The 22,129-nt window shown below is 41.8% G+C and overlaps 1 protein-coding gene and 1 long non-coding RNA gene across 6 annotated transcripts in view; one reads left to right on the forward strand and one right to left on the reverse strand.

The window, feature by feature from the left end:
- Window positions 1-15,364, reverse strand: part of LOC141423203 (uncharacterized) — a 36,703-nt gene extending 21,339 nt beyond the window's left edge. Inside the window, exons 1-3 of one of the 2 annotated variants that reach the window (XR_012447879.1) lie at window positions 13,812-15,364; window positions 11,739-11,821; window positions 6,778-6,816 (exon numbers count right to left, since the gene is read on the reverse strand). This is a non-coding gene — a long non-coding RNA (uncharacterized lncRNA). The remainder of the gene's footprint in view (window positions 1-6,777; window positions 6,817-11,738; window positions 11,822-13,811) is intronic. The other variant, XR_012447878.1, reaches the window with a different exon arrangement.
- A 193-nt stretch (window positions 15,365-15,557) lies between these two features.
- The window catches only part of Scaf4 (SR-related CTD associated factor 4), a 61,998-nt gene continuing 55,426 nt past the window's right edge, over window positions 15,558-22,129 (forward strand). For all 4 annotated transcript variants that reach the window (XM_020185090.2, XM_074072816.1, XM_074072815.1 and 1 more), the window contains exon 1: window positions 15,558-16,022. In XM_020185090.2, the coding sequence (XP_020040679.2) occupies window positions 15,993-16,022 (30 nt within the window). In that variant the 5' untranslated portion in view covers window positions 15,558-15,992. The remainder of the gene's footprint in view (window positions 16,023-22,129) is intronic.

A 22,129-nucleotide genomic window follows, 5' to 3' on the forward strand; every position in this document is an offset into this window, starting at 1 on the left:
CTAAACCTCGTGGCTATTAGACAATAGAGGACGGTAAAACGGATCAGGGAAAACCATATCTCATTGCTTGGGGCTGTAAAGTCTTTTAACTTCCCTCCTACATTTGGAATTAAAATCTGGATTTACTTCCCCAGAATATAAATCCTGGGGGAAGGCAGAATCTACTTCCCACAGCTGAAACTGAAAATGCTAGATTTGTGGACCCCCCCGCTCCAGTGGACTTGGCCACCACCACCACCCCCAGACAAGGAGTCAGAAGTGACTCACGCAAGTAGAGCCAGGTTAGAAGCAGGTTGGTCTGTCTAGTAGGAGTCTTTCACCATAGCTAATTGACCATGGAGTTCCTAGGACCAAATCATTAAGGAGCCCACTCAGGTCTGATAAACAGGCATGACCTGAGCCACTGGGATGGATACTCACTACACCTGAATTAGAATACAGACACAGAGCCCCTTGAATGAAGGAAGCCTCCTACAATAAAACAACAAATAGATATTGTAAATCCTCATCTTGAACCTCTTCCCAAACAGCTACCTCCATTAGCCAGGTAAATGTGTACTAGGAAAGGAAATTTTTAGATCTTTGGAGTATTATTGGAAAATGGATTCATTACTAATACTAATTCCTGTGGAACAAGTTTCCAGTATTACTTACCAGTCAGAGAAGGTATTTATGGCAAGTGAGGTAATAAATTGAGTTTTCACTTAAGTTTGTCTTCACTAGGCTCAAAGAGCCCCCAAATCTGTGTTGATTTCCCCAGTACCAAAGAATGTTAAGTGGAACAGATACACACAACTGACAGCCATTCCCATATTGGCTCTGTGCTCCGTGGACTAAGGCCATGACGAGAGGAGGTGTAAACTCAAGGAGCTCTTCACAGGTGCAATGGCTGATCTCAAGTGATGCCACACCTCTAGGACAATTTTCAAGCCAATAGACCTGGAAGATCCCACAGGTAGACTGTCACCACATTCTCTTCTCACTCTCTGGTTTGGCTAATGCCTTCACCAGATGTGTCTTGAGGAAGGACAGTGTGCTATCATAAACTCAATATGCTACAACTGCTGTTCCAGGTAGTTTCTCATGACAAAAACAAGTATCCAGAGCCCCAGGCACTTGGAGTACACCTACAGATTTGCCAAAGGCTTGTTTTCTCTATTTCAACAGATAAAGAACACCAGAAGCATGTTGTTTGCTTGTGTGTTTTTGTTTATTTAACCTGGCCAGGACAATCGTCTTTTTCTTACCTTAGTAGTATGTTACCTCTCTGTTGCTGTGCTACAGTTTGATCTGTGGAAACCTGGCTTTTCTCATAGGACACCACACTAATAGAATCCAAGGAGCTGAAATGGTAGACCTCCAGGATAGCTGCATGAGACAAAGGGTAGAAGCCTACAATGGACTGGAGGCAGCAGTGGGAAAAGGTGTCCAGTGACCTGCAGTATGCAGGGCTCTATCTAAAATGAAGAACAAATTGCTCTACCCTGCAAGCCTTATCACCAGGAACCAGATGCGACGTATGTGGACCTATGCCAGATTTTAGATGTGCAAAATACACTTGGGTGTGCTGTCTGACTCAGGGGTAGCTCACTGAACCCTCAGCTTGGAGAACAAGGAGGTCCAGAGCTGGTCCACACTACACTGCAAGTGGCTCAGCCACTTGGTGCTTGTGATCCGGCTGATCCAATGAAGCCTGAGGTTCTCTCACCAACCGGGATGTGATACGGAATCTGAGGCAGGCCCTGATAGGAGAAGCAGAAAACTAGCATTCTAGGAGAAGTCAAGAAGTCTCTGCAAATAGCCAACTTACAGAGAACCAGCTCTGGGCCAAAAGATGAACAGCAGGTCCTCCATATCTGCACAGTCCACATCAATGGATTCAACCAATAGCTGATGGAAAATACTTTTTAATCGCATCTACACTGAACACGTTCAGACTTTTTTTCGTGGTCATTATGCCATAAATGATATAGTGTAACACTCATTTACCTAGCATTTACATTGTATTAGGTGCCATAAGTAATCTAGAAACAATTTGAAGTATAAAAGAGGATGTGGATAGGTTATATGCAAATACCATATCATTTTATTTGCTTGGTTTTTGAGGCAGGGTTTCACTACGTAGACCAGGCTGACCTCAAACTCGCAATCCTCCTGCTTCCACCTCTCAAATGCTGGGATTATACGTGTGCACCACCATGCTGAGCTTCTATGCCATTTTATGTAAGAGACTTTGAGCACCCAGGAATCATGGTGTCTATGGGGGTCCTGGAACCAATCTCCCGCAAATGCTTAAGACAACTGTACTGATTGAGAGTTTGGACCTCATCTCTGCCACTTCCTAATGTGAGGCTCTGGACCATTGCCCCTTTCCTTTGCCTCAGTTTCTCTTCTGCAAAACTAGCTTACTAGCAGAGGCTTCTTGGGAGGTTTTGTGTGTTGTTGCATGAAAAATGGTTGGCATGGTGCTTGGTACGTGTGGGTGTTTAATAAAAGTTAGTTATTGGATCTGGTATGTTGAGCAAGATGTCACCAGTGAAAAAGTCTTCCAGTAACCCCTGAAGTCGTCCTCAAGAGGCATGAGGTCAGAACAGGGATCAGCAGACTTAAAGGTCTTTGTTGCTACTACTCAACTCTACCATTACAGCTTAAAAGCAGCCGTACACAATATATAAACAAATTAGCTCTGTCCCAGGAAAACCTATTCATGGAAACAGGCTGTGACCACATTTAGCCAAAACTTACTGACCCTCGGGTTAGAGGTAGCATCTTCAAACCCTGTGTGTCGGTTTGGTTTGGTTTTGCCTTGTCGCCATGCCAAATACATGAGAGAACCAACTTAATGGAAGGAAAGATTTGTTTTAGGTCACTGTTTCAGAAGTTTCAGTCCTTGGTTGCTTGGACCTGAAGTGAGGTAAAGTATGGTGGAGAGGGTACAGTAAGCAAAGATATACCCCCAGTGACCTACTTCCTCCATCAAGGCTCTGCCTTCTAAAAGATTCCAGCACCTCCCCAGAATAGCACCACCAGTTGGGAACCAAACCATCAAGACCTAAGCTTGTGGGGAATATTTCATATTTAAATCATAACAACCCCTCACACTTCGTTCCCCAAAACAGAAAGACAGGATCCCTGTCTCCAAACCTCTCCCATTAGCTACCTTCGTCCACTCAACCCTCTCTGTACTGTGACCACTTCTATTACCTCAGAGTGGGGAAGAGCTATAAAATACCTTTCTCTCCTGCAAATCTCCATACATGGATTAACTTTACAATCACCTTTCTAACTGACAACTGGCATCCTCAATTAAGCGTGAGGCAGGAAGATTTAAAAATGTGTTGAGCTTAAGGTGGCTGCAGAGTTTAAGGAGGGCATCCAAAGAGAGCCTAAGGCTTTGTGTTAAAGTCACAGAGATGGACAGGGCAGTCCCTTTCTCAAAAAGCCTTAGGCTGTATCCTCCTTTCCATCGTGCACTGCCTCACTTTCCTAAACAAACTCTTATGTCATACACTTTCATGTTCCTTGTTAACTGGGGCCTGACCTTTTAGCATCCTTGCTGTGACTTGAAGTAAAATTGATGCCACTGGGGGTTAGGGAGGTGCCCAGAACCAGTGTTCTTTATGTTGAATGGTCCTGGCAGCTTTGCCTTTGTTAGTTCTCATGTCTGCTTTTCATAATTTTTCTGTCTCCCCCCTTGACTAGTCAGCCTGTCAGTGGGCACCTGCAGGTGCTGTTAGTTTGCCTGTCTCTAGTGGCCTCCTCCTTGATTTTGCTATGTTTAATCTGCTTGGACTTAAAAAAAAAAAAGACTCAAAGTGTTAGAATTCTCTGATGATTATGCTAGGAGCAAGTGCTGAGTGGCTGCCCAGTGGATGGCTGGTGTGATCTTATTGGGTGGCCAAGGGGACACTCATTTTGGCTGCTTGTATTGTTTCTATTTGCAGTACACCCTCCATAGCCTAAGATTTGATATTTTAAAAATTGTTTCTGCACTGAGCATGCAAAGACTTTCTTCTTGTTATTATAAACAATACTGCACAGCAACTATTTGCATAGTACTGACATTGTATTATGCATTATGTCATCTAGACATAGCTTAATGTATGTGGGGAAAGTGCACAAGCCACATGCAAACACTACACCATTTTGTAAAAAGGGACTTGAATATCCTCAGACTTGAGTATCCTTGGGAGAGGCTCCCAGAATCAATCCCCTGCAGAGAGTGAGGGACTCTATTTATTTGTTTAAATGTGACTTCTATTATATTTCAAACATATTTACTTATTCATTTTTTGTTGTTGCTTGCACACACATGTTCAGCCACTGGGCTCATACATTAGTTAAAATGACCTTTATTTTGAAGGTTGTTAAATTTCTTTTTTAATCTTCTAATTTATTTAGTCAGAATTCATACCTTTCCTTTTTTTGGCAGTACGAGAGTTTGAACTCAGGGTCTTATGCTTGCTAGGCAGGTGCTCTACCACTTGAGCCCTGACCACAGCCCTAGAATATACACACTTATATAAATGCATAAACTGGACTATACAGGAAAACTCTGTCCGAGAGAGAAAGAGAGAGAGAGAGAAAAGTTGTCAGAGAAAGGAAGACTGAGTGAACAGGGAAATGTAGTGGGATACTGAGGTTCATGATGGGCCCACTTGGAATTCACAGTCATGAACACTAAGAATCGGGAACCTCAATCAAAATGTCAAGAGCATGTTTTTCTCCAAAATTGGCAAGTTAAACTAAAATATATAAGGAAATACAAAGGAACTAGAATAGCCACAGTAATCGTGAAGAATGGACTTCCCCTTCCTGATTTTTTTTTTTACTATAGAGTTATAGAAACCAAGATAGCATGGAATTAGTAATCAAAGGCATGAGTTCAGAAATACACCTGAATATATGCAATCTCTTAATTTTTGACAAAGGTGCCAATGCTACTCAGTGGGAGAATGGGAAAAGCTTTTAATAAAGAGGGATGGAACAATTTTTTAAATGAATCTTGAACCCTGCCTCATGCCCATATACAAACTTACTTCACATGGCTATAGACCTAAATATGAGCACAGAAACTGTAATGTCTCTAGAAGGAAGCATGGAAGATATCTTTACACTCTCAGTGCAACAAAGATTCCTTGAACACAAAATGCTCTAACTATAAAAGAAAGAAATTAATAAATTTTACTCCGTAATAATTCTGCTGGAAACTTCTGCTTCTACCACAAGGGAAAAAAAAACCTAGATAATCAGGAAACAACAGTTTTCATATTGGACAAAAGGCAAATTATTAACAAATATATGAACTTTCAGACTTCTCATGAGAAACTATGTGAGCCAGAAAATAATGGAATGACACATTTAAAGTGTTATAGGGCAAACCTTACAAATGCAGAATTCTATGGCCAGAGAAAATGTCCTTCAAAAATCAAGGTGAAATATAGACTTTTACAGATGAACAAGAGCAGAGAGATTTTACTGACTGCTGATATGCCCTAAAAGAAATATCAAAAGACTTCTCTTTGGAGAATAAAATAGATGACAGCTGGAAACGTGGATCTACACAAAGGAATGAAGAATACTGGAAATATTAAACATGGAGAAAATACAAAAAATCATTTTCTTGTTTTTAAAATACCTTTAAAAGAAAAATGGCTATCTAAATTAGAAACTTATAAAACACATGTAGAAGTAAAATATAGGACATACAATACGTACAAACATTGGAGAAGAAATAGAGGGCCATATATTATGCATGAAGTAGAATAAATGTGAACATGGGCTGCAATAAATAAAAGATGTGTATTTGTGTATTGTAAGCCTTAGATCAACCACCAAGACAACAGAGGAAAGTGCATATAAGTAAGTTAATAGTAGAAATAGAATCAAATAAAAATAAAAATATTCAACTATGGTAAAAGAAACCAAACAAGAAGAAAAATATAGCAAATAGCAGACAGGACAAACAGAAAACAAGTAGCAAAATGGTAGCTCCAATCCCAAATATATAAATGACTACATTAAATGTGAATAGTCTAAACACTTCAATTAAAAGTTATATTTGTCATTAAATACAGTAACACAAATAGCTTAAAGAATGGAAAACATACACATTCAAACTATAACAAAGTCACAATGACTGCATCAATCTCAAAATAGATTTCTGTACAAGGAATATTACCAGAGATAAATTTTCCAAATGATAAAGAGGAAATTTTCCAAATGATAAAGAGCTCAATTCATCAAGGAGAAATAACAACCCTAAATTTTTATATACCTAAGAACAAAATAGTGACAGAACTGAAAGGAGAAATACACAAATACACAACCAGAGTAAGGAATGTCAATTTCCTCCCCAAGTAATACATATACTAAGTAAGCAGAAAATGAGAAGAGTAAACAACACTATCAATCAGCCCAGTCTAAGGGACCTCAGTGGACCTGTCTACCTAACACTAACAGAATAGGCGTCATCTTTCCCAAGTGCACATGGCTGGATCATCTAGAGGGACAAAGGCTGATAAGTCCAATAAATTTACAATGACTGAAACCATACGAAGTATGCTCTCTGATCACAATGGAATTACATTAGCAATCAAGCATAAAACGATACTTGAGAAATTTCCAAGTATTTGAAATTTAAATGACATACCTCAAAATAACACATGGGTGAAAGATAAACTCACAAAGAAAACTGCAAAATATTTTGAACTAAATGAAAATGAACATACAATATGTCAAAATTTGAGAAGAAAATTTAAAGTTTTCAATACTTACACTACCAAAGAAAAGTGGTATCAATGATTCAAGCTTGCCCTTTAAGAACCAGAAAAAAAAGCAACTTAAGTATAAAACAAACAGAAAATGGAAATAATGAAACATGAAAAAAATCAATAAACTACAAAGTACACAAACAATAGTGTGAATCGATGAAACTAACAGCTATTTAAGAAAAGCAACAAAATAGATGAGTCTTTAACTAAGCTAAACAAGAAAATAAAGAGAAGAGATTACCAGTATCAGAAATGAAAGAAGAGATGTTACCACAGACACTAAAAGGATAATACAAATATCATAAAACATTTTATGCCAATAAATCAACAACCTTTAAGCATACAAATTTCTCAAAAGATACAAATTACAAAACTAATTTAAGAAATAGAACACCTCATTGAGCATGGTGGTACATGCCTGTAATCCACAAGTTAGGAGGCTGAGGCAGGATAATGATGAGTTTGAGGTCAGCCTGGGCTGTACACTGAGAACTTATCTAAAAAAAAAAAAAAAAAAAAGAAAGAAAGAAAAAAGAAAAAGAGCCAGGCTCATGTCTGTAAAAGAGCCAGTGGCTCACATCTGTAATCCTAGCTACTTGGGAGGCAGAGATCACGAGGATTGTGGTTCAAGGCCAGCCTTGGCAAATACTTATTGAGATCCTATCTCAAAAATACCCAACACAATAAAGGGCTGGTGGAGTTGCTCAAGTGGCAGAGTGCCTGCCTAGCAAGCATGAGGTCCTGAGTTCAAACTCCAGCACCACCAAAAAATAAATAAATAAGGAAAAGGGGAAGAATGGAAGGAAGAAGAATGAGAGGGAAGAAGGCAAAAATAGAATACTTGAAGAGCTTGTGTTAGTCACCTTTATGCTGCTGTAACAAATATCTGAAATAATGCAACTTGAAAAAGGAGGCAAAGTTTTTCTGAATCACAGTTTCAGACCAAAGTTACTTGGCCCGTTGCCTTTGGGCCTGTGGTGAGACAGAATATCATGACATGAGCTCATCCAGAAGAATTTGTTCACTTCACAACATCCAGGAAGCATAGAGAGGAAGAAGAGGGGTCAGGGTCCCATCATCTCTTTCAAGGACATTTTCCCAATGACTTAACTTCCTCCCCTAAGACCTGTTACCTCTTAAAGGTTCCACCACTTCCTAATAACACTATGGACTGGGGACTAAGACTCCTACACATGGGCCTTTGGGGAACATTTATCCAAACCATAGCAGAGTCCTATATCAGTTTTTAAATTGAATTATTAATATAAAATCTTCTCACAAAGAAAACTTTAAGGGTTGGATGTGTGGCTCAGTGGTAGAGCACTTGCCTAGCATTCTTAAGGACCTGAGTTTGATCCCAGCACTGAAAAAAGAAGGAAAAAAGGAAGGCAGGAAGGAAGAGAAGGAGGGAGAAAGGAAGGAAGGGAGGGAGGGAGGGAGGGAGGGAGGAAGGAAGGAAGGAAGGAAGGAAGGAAGGAAGGAAGGAAGGAAGGAAGGAAGGCAGGAAGGAAGGAAGCAAGCTAGGTAGCTTTAGGTCCAGGTAGAGTTACTGGTAAATTCTAACAGAATATTAATGAAAAGTTAATATCCAATTCTACACAAACTGTTTCAGAATATAGAGGAAGTAACATTTCTTAAATCATCTGATGAGGATAAGCTACCCTGACCCAAAACCATGACAACAAAAGGAAACTACAGACCAACACTACTCATAAATGAACCTAGGAGGGAATATTCTTGACAGAATTTTTGCAAATCAAAAGCAGCAATATATAAAAAGGTAAAAGAACCCTACAACCAAGTGGAATTTATTCCAGGAATGCCAGGTTGGTTTGATACTCAGAAACTATTAACTGTTAGTCATTATATTAACAGATTAAAATAGGAAAACTATACAATCATCTCAATGCATATAGCAATAACATTTGAAAACCTTCAACACCCACTCATGGCGAATAAAAAGACTCCCACAGAAGTTTTTTGTTTCATTTTTTGGCCGTACTGGGGTTTGAACTCAGGGCCTCATGCTTGCTAGGCAGACACTCTACTACTTGAGCCACTCCACCAGCCTCCCAGAGAAGTAATACAAGGGCATCTATGAATCTGTAGCTAGCAACATAAGTAATGGCAAAAGGAAGGCTTTTGCCTCTGAGATCAGACACAAAACAAGGATATCTAGTCTCACTACTTTTGTTCAGTGTTGTAATGAAGGACTAGTTAATGCACATGAGAAAAATAAGACCTGTAACAGAGAAAAAAACAAAATTGGGGCTTGGGTATAGCTCCAGTGGTAAAGCACTCGCTAGCAAGCATGAGGCCCTGGCTCAGTGTCCAGCACAGCTGAATGAATGAATGAATACATACATACACGCAAACATAGATGATAAAACTGCCTTTATTTTCAGAAGACATGATTGTATACATACAAAATCTTAGGTGGGAGTGGAGCCATTAGTAGAGTGGCTCAAGCAGTGAAGCACCTACCCAGAAAGTACAAGGCCCTCAGTTCAAACCCTGGTTCCACCTTAAATATTAAGCAACTTACAAAAAAAGCCACTAGTACTAATGAGTATTTATAAGACTGCAGAACACAAGAGGACAAAGAATCAATTGTATTTCTCTATACTAGAAATTAAAAATGGGGAATGAATTTTAAAACAACACCATTTGTAGTAGCATTTCAAAACATGAATTACTTTGGGATAAATTAAATAATATACATGCAAGACATGCTGATGGCTCAGCAGACAGTTAAGAGAAACTAAAGACCTAACTAAATGAAAAAAAAAAAATCTATGTGTTCATGGATCAGAAGACTCAATGTAGTCACAGAGTAAATATTTCCCAAAATGATCCATATATTTAATGCAAACTCAATCAAAATCACAGAAGCGTTCTTGTTTTGTCTTGTTTTCTGAATGCATATAGAAATGCAAAGATCGTGGAACAGTTAAAACTTTTATGTTTTTTTTTTTTTTTGAACTCAGGGCCTTGACCTTGAGCCACTCCACCAGCCTTATTTTTGTGAAAGGTTTTTCAAGATAGGGTCTTGCAGAACTGTTTGCCCAGGCTGCCTTCAAACCTTGATCTTCCTGACCTTTGCCTCCTGAATAGCTACGATTACAGGCGTGAGCCACCAGTGCTGGCCAGTTCAAACATTTTATTTGGCAGTCCTGGGGTTTGAACTCAGGGCTTCCTACTTGCTAGGCAGCCTCTCTATACTTAAGCCACATCACCAATCCTTGTTTTGCTTTAGCCATTTTGCCCATGGTAGGCCTCAGACCATCTTCTACCTATGCCTCCCATGTAGCTGGGATCACAGACCTGCACCATCATTCCCAGCTTGCTGGTTGAGATGGGGATCTCATTAACTTTTTTGGAGTTGGCCTCAAGCCATGATCCTCTTAAGGAGCTGGGATTATAAGCACAAGCCATCTTGCCCAGCTAAAACAATTTTTTAAAGAAGAACCATGTTGGAGACTTACACAAATTTACTTGAGTTACTAGAGAAATTAAGACTGTGGTATTTATATGCAAGACAGACATACAGATGAATGGAACAAATCACAGATACAGATTCACACTTAATATGGTTCGCTGATTTTCAATGAAAGAGCCAAAGAATTTCAATGGGAAAAATGATCATTTTTACAACAAACAGTGCTGGAGTAATGAATATCCTATTTTAAAAAAGTGAAGCTTGAGATTTACCTCACATAATCCACATAAACTAATTCAAAATGTATCACAGACCTAAACACCAAATTATAAAGACTGAAAAAGAAAATATAGAATAATTTAGTACCTTAGGGAGAAGCAAAAAGTCTTCATATGACAGAAAAATCACAAACCAAAAAAGGAAAAAGTAATAAGTTCTATTCATTAAAATTAAAAGCATCTTCTTTTCAAAAAAAAATCAAAGGCAAGTCACAGACTGGGAGAAAATTGTCACAATGCACAGATCTGAAAGAACCTGAATGTACAGTATATAAAGAGCCCGTGCAGCCCAGTAAGAAGAAAACTGATGCAGCCACAAGCACAAGATATTAACTCTGGAGGGTCCCAGGAGGAAGGAACTTACCGGGTTTTGCTTGCTGTGGTACCCTAAGCACCTGGCATAGAGCCTGTCTACAGTAGATGTTCATATTTATTTTGTGACTAGAGGAAAGGGAACATGTGGGGATGGGGTGGCCCAGTCTGGGAAGGCACATTTCAATTCAGTTGAAGCTTGATTTTAATACTTCCAAATTTGGAAAAAGCATGTTAGATCCCTATACTTAAATTAGGCAGAAAATGGCCAAGAGAGACACTTTTCCTTTATTAGTTATTTAATCATAGCCAAGATTATCAATCCAGAACGTCTTAGGTTTGCTGCATACTTATCTATATGAATTTTTTGTTTGTTTTGAGACAGGGTCTCACTATGTAGCCTAGGCTAGCCTCAAATTTGTGATCCTTCTGCATAATCAGTTCCCTTCCGAGTGCTGGGATCATAAGTGTGTGCCACTACACCCAGCTCCAATTTCTCTTTTTAAGAAACTTATTTTTCTTGACTATAAAAGTAATACATATTGGGGTAGGGTGTAGCTCAGTGATAGAGAGAGGGGGCTTAACATGTGCCAGGCCCTGGATTCAATCCCTAGCACAACCATACACACATACAAACACACACACAATACACATGTACACACACACACATACACACACACACAAATATCTGTCTCACGTACAGCTTCTGGAAATTTCTAAAAAATTAAAAAGAAAACAAAAATTCCCTAAAAATTCCATTGCCCGACTGCCTTCCAGCTCTTCCTTCTTGGAGTTCCTGTTTTCCTTGTAGTCTGTTCCACTATTTTGGCGCCAACAGAATAAAAGGCATAAAAGTGAGATGAGCATGAAAAGGTATGAGGCGGAACCCACCTGGGATACAGCATTAGACAGAACCATTTTCTCTGCAGTCCTTACCTGTAAAGAGTTTCTTGGGCTTTTCTGAAGTGAGATGCTTTTCTCTCCACATTCCCTGTTCCTGTGGATGACAGCTGGCATTCCTTCCAGGAAAATGAGTGGCCATGCAAAGGACACAGAATTAACCAGAATTTAACTCCCCCAAATGTCATCTTTTCTGGCTCCTAAACACTAATTTCATCTACTCTTCAAAAATGTGAGTTTGTTTAGAATGGCTTTCAGAACTATTTTTCACGCCCACATTCTGAATAAATGAATCTGTTTAAATCTACATACATTAGAAAAGGGAAGTTTGCAAGTGGATGCTACTTGCAATGGTCTTGCTGATTTTTATCAGTCGCCTCTATTTTATGATCCTCTGGCCACTTTTTTAATAGGTTGCATTCCTACTGTTGCAAAGGCCTGCTCACAAAGGACAGCCCTCCACAGCTTTTGTCATTTGCCAAAAAGTTCTTAATGGAAGATCTGACTTGTCTGACTGGAAAGACAGAGATGGAAGTATAGCGGTTGCTGTCAAATTGATGCCAGATGTCCCAAACCAGATAGAGGTACTGCTGTCTTCAGAATGGAAAAATGCTAGAAAATGCTGCCATGGCACCTAAAACCTAGCTGATAACTCACATTTCCCAAGAACTTATTTAAAGACCTCCCAAGCATTGCCAACATAAACCAAACAAACTTTTCCAGAAAAGAAGCTCCTTGATCTAAGTTTCCACCTCAAACACACAGCTCTTGGTAGCCAAATCTTGTTCCTCATACACATTCAAATCTCAACAGGATGCTTCACAGAAAATATTCCCCTTAGGACTGTGCATTTCTTCATTCAACAGCCATTACAGAACCCAATGGCCACAGTGCATTGAGTCTCAAACATGCCATTCCAAACTGAATGTGTCATCATCTTCCCAAGTCCCCTTCTGACTCCAGCTCAAGACTTGATGCTTCCTTAGCCAAATCCATTTCTCTGGTGCATAAAAGATTACTTGTGTGAACTCAGGAGGAAGAACCCCAATGCAGTGCTTCGAGCCATTGTACTATCTACAGAGAGGTGGAGACAGGGCAGGGGCACATCATGTGGGAATAATACAGACTTTTTCAGATAATGGCAATGCAAGGTGCTATGTGCAAATAGCTGGGTCATGAAAACATATGCTGGAAGATTTTCAGACTGGCTAAGAAGAGGACAGGGAAAATTTTTTAGCACGGCATGTAGCACAATGAAAGTAGGTGCCAATACTCAAAGAAGTGACCTCGGAATATCAACTAGGTGCTAAGCAGACCTGCTTACATGGAGGAGCAGAAAGGGTTTACACATGAGAGCAAAGCCCAGTCATGTTGATTTCCAGATGTTTCCAGGGAAGAACGCTTGGGTTGCATCTCAGACAGTATTTGGCAGGCAATGGATATCCAGAAAAGTCAAGGGTTGGAGGCTAGAGTTCTACTAATGGCTGCACTTTTTCATCAGTGTTGGTGGTCCTGTGGATGACAGCTCTTACAGAAGCAAGTGGATTTACAAAATAGTATGACAGTTCAGCTGAGAGATTAAAAGGCAGTAATAAGAAGTAGATGACAGGTGGACCTGAAAATAAAACTTGAGAGCTATTTTATTACTCCAATAAATGAGTACATGTCTCATGTCTCTTATCTTAAAACAAAAACACTAAACTTATCTTTCATCCTGCAGTTTTCTCCTGGTACTCTCTCCTGCCTGCCTTCCCCCCCCCCCACCTTGCCATGCAAAACCGCTGGGCTTCTGCCCTTGCTGCTCCAAGCAAGATGGAGGATGAGCTTTTGGATGTTAAAAATCCAGCAGGTGCTTTCTGTATTTTAAAATATTTTTATTTTTAACTATGGGCTATAGTTGGACATATTTATAGGGTACAGTATGACATCTCAATACACGTACACAATGTGCAATGATCAGATCAGGGCACTTGGCAATCCAGCAAAACACAGAGTTATCCTTTCTTTGGGTTGGGAAATATTCACAATCCTCTCTACTAGCTATTTTGAAATGTACAATTAACTGTTGTCAACCATGGTCATTCAGCTGAGGCACTTTCCAATGTTTACCTTGCTGGATTGGTCCTTTAGCACCGGACAGGGCTGGTCATTCTCCAGAGCTCTTCCTCCACCTCTTCTTACTTCCAGTGTCTTGCTCTTGAATACTTGGTTCCTGGCCTTTCTCCTCTATTTTGGCTCTTCCAACAGGAGCTGTGCACTAATGACTCCCAGATCTCTATCTTCTCTCAGCCTCCTCTCCTGACTCCATGTGTTTGCCCAACTGCCTCCTGGATCCCCCTCAATTACTTGTCCCAGGGGCAGCTCAAATGTCACAGACCCTAAATAGAAATCATCTTGCTGTGTGACCTCGGGCACATTAGGTAACTGAATTGGGCTTCACTCTCAACTATAAAACAAAGGCATTACTAACAGCCACCTGACACAGAACCCTGTTATGGAGATTAAATGACACAGCATTGTACATCAGGTAGACCCTGGCACGTGGTAAGTGACCTACAAGTGTTAACCATTATTCCCTTGATTGAATTTCTTCTTCCACATAAATCCCTTAGTTGACTTCACTATTCCATCCTTCAAGCCACAACCCCAACGTCCTCTTGGCACCCTCCTTTAACTTGTCATCGTGTCCCTGCTCTTCGTCCTACTTCCTAAGTATCTGCCTGTGTTTTTCCTTCACTGCCATCACCTTCAGCCCTCATCAATCCCAGGGGCTGGAGCCATGCTTTTCCTGATCCCACTCTTAACCAGCTTACACAGGACACCACCCTCCTCTTACAATTCTTCAACGACTCCTCGTTGCCTTGGGGACAAAAATCCAAACTTTGTTAGGGTAAAGACTCCCTAAGACCTGGTCTCAGCCACTCTCTCTCCCCAAACTCCAGCGGGTGCCCCCTTCTTCAGACCTCCTCCAGCTCAGTCCTCTCCTCCCCTTATTTCTCCTTTCAGCTTGGGGGCAACTTCTAGTAGGACAAGAATCTTCTTTGTTCCCCAGCTCCCCTGCCCTCACACATTTGCTCTCTTGCCTGTCCTGTCCACTAAATTGACCTGTCTGTGCCATGTTATTTCCATCCAGCCGACAACCGGCGCAACACCTGGCAGACAGTGGGCGCTCAAGGGAAGTGGACGAGAGCAGTGTTTCCGCCGAAAAGGAAACAGCTCGATTTGGTGAATCAACGTCAAGGTTCCGGGAATCCACTCCTCTAGCGGCGCAAGGCGGCTCGCGGCTTCCTAAAGGCCTGCGTCCCGGTGTCCAGGATGTCTGTACGTCCCTCTCTGGGTTCCAGTTCGCGCAGAATTAACCCACACTGTTAGGTGGACACAGAGCTGTATCAGAGACTGCAGATGCTCGCCCAGCAGGCTGAGGTTAAATCCTGCGCCCTTTGTTCGAGGCAGCGGCGAGCAAGCGACTCGGTGCCCGCCGCCCCAGCCGGGCACAGGTCCTGCCTGGGCACAGTGGCAGGCAAAACGCACCCCGGAGCCCGCGTCGGGCGGGAGGAGGCGCGCGGGTGCCAAGGCCCGCTTAGCGCGAGGCTCGCGGCCCGGAAGCCCGCGCTCTGCAGCGCCCCTCGCTGGGCCTGGCCCGAGGCCGCTATCGCCGCCGCCGCCGCCGGCGGGAAAGCGCCGGGCGTCCAGTCGTCACGCACCAGCGGCCGGGCGCGCAGCGTGGGCGGGGCCGGGTGGGACGTGGGCGGGGCCAAAAGCCCCGGCGGGGCGGGGCGGGGCGGGGCGGGGCGGGGCGGGGCGGGGCGGGGCGCCGGGCGCAGGAAGCGCTGGAGGCCTAGGCCGTCCCAGGGTGCCCCGCGCGGCGTGGAGTCGGGCCGCTGCCGCCATCCTGCTGGCGAGAGGGAGAGAGAGAGGCCCGCCCGCTCGCCGGCTAGGCCAGTGTGGGCCAGTGCGTGAGGGCGCGGGGGGCCGTGTCAGCGAGACTCAGAGCGCAGCCGCCACCACCAAACGGACATGTTGGAGCCCAGCGCCGCCGCCGCCGCCTTCTTTCCCTCTTCCAGCCGAAGGAACTGAGAAGGAGCCCGCCACCCCTCCGCCTCTGCCCGTGCTCGGCCGCCCGCCTCGCCGCCTCGGCCGCTGTCCCTTCCTGCCCGGCTTCGGGCTCCGCCGCTCGTCGCCTCCCCCGCCCCAGGCCCTGCCGGCTCCCGGCCCCGCTCCGCCGCTGCGCGAGGTCTATGTGACCGGCGGGCCCGGAGCAGCCGCCGCCGCCGCCGCCGCAGCGCGAACATGGACGCCGTCAACGCCTTCAACCAGGAGGTGAGGGGTGCTCGGGACAGGGGTGCGGGCCGCTTCTCCCGCCGTCGGAGGTTTAAAGCTTCGTTTGGGGTGGGGACGCTTCCTGCCGGGGTTCCGGGGCGGCCGGGCCTGCGCGGAGCGGCCTGTGGCCCGCGGGAGGTCGCGGCCACCACGGGAGCTGACCCTACCCCCTCCCTCCTGCCCATCCCGGGCGGCGATCTGCGGCTGGTCCCCTCGCCCCCTGCCGGCCTCCCCCGGCCCGCGTCGCCGCGCGTTCCTCCGACTTCGCCGCCTTCCGCGTCCCGGCCCCGTTATCGGCCTCGCCGTGCCGGGAGCCCTCCCGGAGCTAAGAAAGGAGCGCGGGCGGGCGGGCGGGCGGGCGTGTGGGGCTGGGCTGGGGGCGGGGGCCGCTGCGGGTCGCGGGGTGGCTGGCGAGCGGCGGCCTCGGCTCTCCTGTTGCTCGGGCCGCTGGACTCTGATCCCGGGTCGGGAGGAGTTGGAGAGGGTGTTCGTCCCCCTCCCCGGGATTCACTCCCCCTCCCTCGGAGTCCTGAACCTAACCCTCGTAGACGCGCCACTGCCCCAACGTGACACCTGAAAAGTTGAATGGGGGAGAAGAGTAATTAGTTGCCCCGCCTTAGTCCGCTAGCCAGCCGGCGTTGGCCTCCAGTCCCCCACCCTCGCATCCCCTCCCGGGGCAGTTAATCCTCCGCTCTGTTCTTCAACAACATTTACATGTGAAAACCTTCCCGAACCGGGAACAAAGCTGCCTGCCGCCGTAAGGCCCTCCTCCAGTTGGATCTCTGGTCATGCCAGGTTTTGCTGTTGGAGTGTAGGGTCCATAGCATCCTTTTTATTAGAGTAGACTTGCGAGGAGGAGATGACCATTGATGCTTTAAAATTCAGTCGCGGAGTGGAGCGTGATTGTCTAGGTTGAGTTGGGCGATCTTCTTTTTCAAACTGGAGATGAACCAGCCTTGAAGAAATCGCACGTAGTTTCAGATGTGTTGATGTGGCACCAAAATCTTGCTGCAGCTCACAATGAGATTTTGTACTTCCACCTAGAATTATGGTGCTGCTTTCCTTTCCATTTGTGGTGCCGTATTATTATGGGACCCTCCAGTTAACGCCTCAGTCGAGACAATTTATTGCCGTACAAATTACTTAAAAATGATGGCACCAACTGATGGGTACTTAAAATGTCTTAACTGCAGTAGTTGCAACGTGTTGGACAGTGTCTTGAAAAAGTTCAGTAATGATGATTTTCACAATGACACTATTTCCTCCATTTTGGTTGCCGGAAAATTCTGACAATGCTCCAAATATTTCAAGGTGGTACATTGACTGTGTCCTGAAGGTACAATTCACTGGAATGTTGGCAGGGAGTTTCTGTTCTTTTCCCTGTCTCCTGCCCCCAATTCTAGCAGGTACCTAACATACACTTCCTGAATGGATGAGAACTTACAGTAATGGCACAATTGTGAAAAGAAGTTTTCTCCGAAGACAGAAACTAACTTGGATATTTTTAATGAACAGGAGGAGGACTTTTTCTGTATTTTTAAAATCAGGAGTATTTAATTATGATTTCAGGTATTAATGGACGTTGATAAAAAGAACATTACCAAATAGCATAGTAATCTTAAAGCTGCAATCCGTTTTTGCTTTAAAAACACAAAATTAGGAATGTGTTTGACTCCTTGAAAAGGGGAAATGCTGTTTTGACCGTTTTAAATGTGCAAAATGAGAGTTTTCTTATCATTGTTCATTTTCCTCGAATAACTTTAATTTCTATTCGTGGTCTTTATGAACTACAAATTGCTTTTATGTTATATGTTGCCAGTGTCAACTCTAGTCTGCAAAATTGCAACTTTCTTGTGAAATTAATCTGACTTCTAAAATCCATACTCTTGTGCCTGTTAGATTCCTAGTGTTGCTTCTGAACTCTTTCTCTCCATTCTTGAAGTTTTACTGATTAGGTCCTGGTAACCTTGAATCTCCTAAATCTAGTTTTCATTTAACAAACATTCGAGTGCCTGTTCAGTTGTACAGCTGTGTCCCTGAATACTGTGGGAGGATCTCTGTCACCTAGGAGTTTAATAGAGGACATAAAACTTAGGCAAATAACTTTAATCTATGACAGGGCAGCTTCATTTAGGCTCCTAGCTACTGTGGGATGGTTTGGGGGTAGGGGGGAATTAGTGAAGACTTGTGAAGAGAAGAAGATACAAGAAATAGTGCCAGAGGGCATCAGCTGAGAAGTAAGTGAATAGTGGTTTGACTCCAGAAATTATCGGAAAGTTAGGATGTTAAAGTAGTTTGGAGCCTGACTAGTTCAACATATGTCTAATGTACTTAAATTTACTTTTTAGGCTGTGGGCAAACATTGAAGGTTTTTTAGTAGTGGGATAAAATAATCAAGACAGCTTGATTTGTAGTGGTGTGTTGTAGGTGGAAAAGACTTGGGAAATAGGAGGGGTAAGTAAAACCCTAACTTGACAAGTTTAGTTCAGAAGAGTGGAAGGATGTGGTCCAAAGGAATCTATGGACCTTAGTGTCTGATAGGTTTATAGGCACCTTGTGCCCCCTTGGTTCTCCATACTGAGACAGTGATGATAGCATCAACATGAGTCAAAAAGTCATCAAAAGTGTATTTAGTGAAGAAGAAAATGTGTTTGATTTTTTGAACAGGTTGAGTTGGAGTTATGTGTGTGAAACAGCATGTGGATATTTTTGGCAAGCAGTTGAGCATGTAGTGTTCCAACTTGGAAACAACTAAGAGCTAGAGGGAGACATCAGGAGTCATTCTTAGGTGTATCCTAGCACAAAATTTAGAGGGGGAAAGAAAAGAATTAATACTTAACACTTACAGCATGTCAGGCACTTTTATCCCTGTATGTGTAGCTTAGTAGATAACGTATTACTACAGCCATGCACACACATCCAATTAAAGATGAAGTTGAATAATTCACCCAAGGGCACATTGCTAGCTAATGGCAGAGCTGGAATTTGAATACAGATCTCCCCAACTTAATTGCTGCCTGAAGATGAAATGCCGGAAGAGTGACCACAGGTTAAAGAGTTAAGAAGAAGGCCACTGAAAATTTTAAGGGTGATAGAATTTGAAACTTAGAGTTGAGTGGCGTTGAGAGATAAGGAAATTAGAAGACAAATGTATTCTTTTGAGAGATTGGTTTTGAAGGATTAGAGAGATGAGTTGCTTTAGGATGAAAGGAAGGAAGAGGAACTAACAATGTACTAGGCACTGGGGCTAGGCAGTTCATGTTTTATATCTACCATAAGCTTTAGTGTTTGAACTCTTGTCTCTCACTAGATGAAAGTAGGGGCTTGAGCATTTTCAGGGAACAGAATGTAGAAAAAGCTCAAAGCAGCAAGAGGCAATGGTTAACTTGGAGCAAAACTGGAATAAAAAGTAAGGGTCAGATTTTAAGCAAGGTACAAAAAGAAGTATTACCTCTGATGTAGAAGGAAAAGAAGGTTAATGGAGTCATTAAAGACACTCATTTGATAGGATTTTTGAAGAATTTTTATGGCATTGTATAAAGTGTTGTGAAAGATGAAAAGGTAAATAGAAGGCAGTCAGATCAGTTATGGCTAGTGTCCATGTTAGACATTCCTTAATATGAAGAGTTTGGTGCTTTCTGCTGTGAATAAAAATTACAGATTTTTTTTTAGACCATTAGTTGTATTTTTAGCCTTTAATCACTCTTCCCTAGATGCAAAGGAATATATCTTACTCCTCCCACTTTTATCATCTGCAATTTAAAGACATTTAATGAAAGCATAAAATAGTGCAGAGAAAACAAAACAAAGATTGACAATTGTTAATGTTTTTTAAGTGTTTTAGCAGTACTTGGGATTGAACTCAGGACCTCTTGCTTGCTACGCAGGTGCTCTACCACTTGAGCCAGGCCCTAGTTTTTAAGTGCTGGGCCTTCTCCCAGCAGAGGCCATCAAATAATGGATTTGGTAATTAATCTCTGTGGTCTATAAACAATGTATAGTCTGTGTTTGATATACATGAGTAGTTTAGTGTACATATTTCTAAGTGCACTCTTTTTGCTCAAACATTATTAATACTATAAAGATTTAGTTCATTTTGTGCTGATGACGGCAATGAATTTTCTCAGACATGTGTCTTTGTGCATATTCTCTTGGACACCTGTTCTCAAACTTTCCATTTTTGACCCAATTAAATTTATATAAGTTAAGGGCTCCAGAGAGCTTTTTTTTATCTGTGGGTTATTTTCTATTGATATTTACTATATTAGAAATTTAAACTGAGAAATATATGTATTATTCATTAACACAATAGTAACATAAATAACGTTTTTAATGAAAATATTCCTCCCAATTAAGAGTGGCTTTGTTTTACATTTTTGCAAATCTTATTTAAAGCTTTGGTTTAATCAAACCTGGATCATCTGTAGCTACTTTTTTTCCATTCAGTCTCTTGCAATAAGCGTGCATCAGTTAGCCTTTGGAAAACACTGTCATGTACTTGTGAAAAAATGACTGAAAAGACAAAAACATCTTTTTAAGTCTTACTACTAATATGAACATGGTTTTGGTCTCTCAGACCCCCAAGGGTTCTTGTATAAAGTTTTGAGAATTGTAACACTGAGGCAGTATGGGTGTAATGCTGCTTTGCAGTATAGGAAGAAAATGAGTAGTTTAATACTTATTTTATCTTTAAAATTGGACATAGATTAAACTTTGTGAATACTTAGTATATGAATTGGTGTTGGTACTTTATTCAGCTGTGCTATTAGTCTTGACTTACCATATTATCCTGATGGAAGGAATTAAGCTCCACTTAGCTTGCTGCTCCTTCCTATTTTCACTTTAAATTGTTTTTATAGTTTACCTTTTGATTATTAGGTATTTTGTCTTCTAGAATTTAGGTCACTGGAGTATGATTTCGTATTTTTTTTAGTCTGAATATTAATCCTTTGTTTTTTATCATTCTTTTCTTTTCTGAGAGGTCCACTTAGTGAAATAGACAAAGGGTTCAAACAAAGTTCTTAGTGTATGGAAGAGATACATAGGACTAGATCAAAGATCTTATGGCATTTGCTTGGGTTGCATTTGCTTGTGACTTTTCTTATACCCCAGGTTAGTTATAGTTTTCCTTCTTCTGCTCTTAACTCTTAGGGAATCCTTTATCTCTGGCAACAGTTGAAGTCTGGCTCATAATGAGTGGAATAAAGCTGGCTCTTTATAACTTTGCATATTCTTAATGTTTTTTGTGAATATCTTCCTTTTTAAATCTATCGTTTTTGTCTAGTATTTTGATACAGAAAAATTAGTTATCTGCACACATACTAAGGAATTGATTCAGAGAGAAATTCAAGTAATGGAAAACTTGTTTGGTAAATCTCATGAAACAGAATTCGGGATAAACTGTAACTAATAATAGAAAGTTGACAAAATGGTGGTTTGTTTGTTTAAAACCAGATATAAATTCTAGGTTGTTCTCTGCCTTGGAACACAAGCCAATAGAATTTCCTTAAGCTTACTAGGTAGCTTTTGTATCGATGTCTGCACACATTTAAATTTCATTTAAATACACCTTGATGACATGGTAGGAAAAAATTGTTGCATAAGTGATGAGCCATTAGTGTTATGACACTAACACTAATGCTAAACTGAATGCTAAATCCTTTTTTTATAGGACACTTCAGAGTGACAGCAAACAACTTTAATGACAAGCTAAAAAAAAAAAAAAAAACCACTGTGCTGTCAGGTATATAGAATAAGCACCTTACCTATTAAGTTTAGATTTTGGTAACAGTAGTTGATTAATTGATACTATATTCCTGTTGAACCATATAAAAGGTAAAGACAGACAATAGATAAATTTGCATTAATATAGGCCTTATCAAGCTCTTTTGAGACCTTAGATTAAGAGAGACATGTCTGCATTTCTGTTCTTAAGAGAACAGTACAGTATTTTGATTTTTTTTTTTTTTTTGAGAATTAGAAGAGATTTCACAAATGACTGTTACAGGCTGATCACCTTCATCCTTCTTAATATTTGCATAATTTGTTGATTATGTATCATTGCTTTATTGATACTTGCAAAAACGTGTATAAACAAAACGAACTTG

Source organism: Castor canadensis, chromosome 5, assembly GCF_047511655.1.
Source record: "Castor canadensis chromosome 5, mCasCan1.hap1v2, whole genome shotgun sequence".
Taxonomy (NCBI): domain Eukaryota; kingdom Metazoa; phylum Chordata; class Mammalia; order Rodentia; family Castoridae; genus Castor; species Castor canadensis.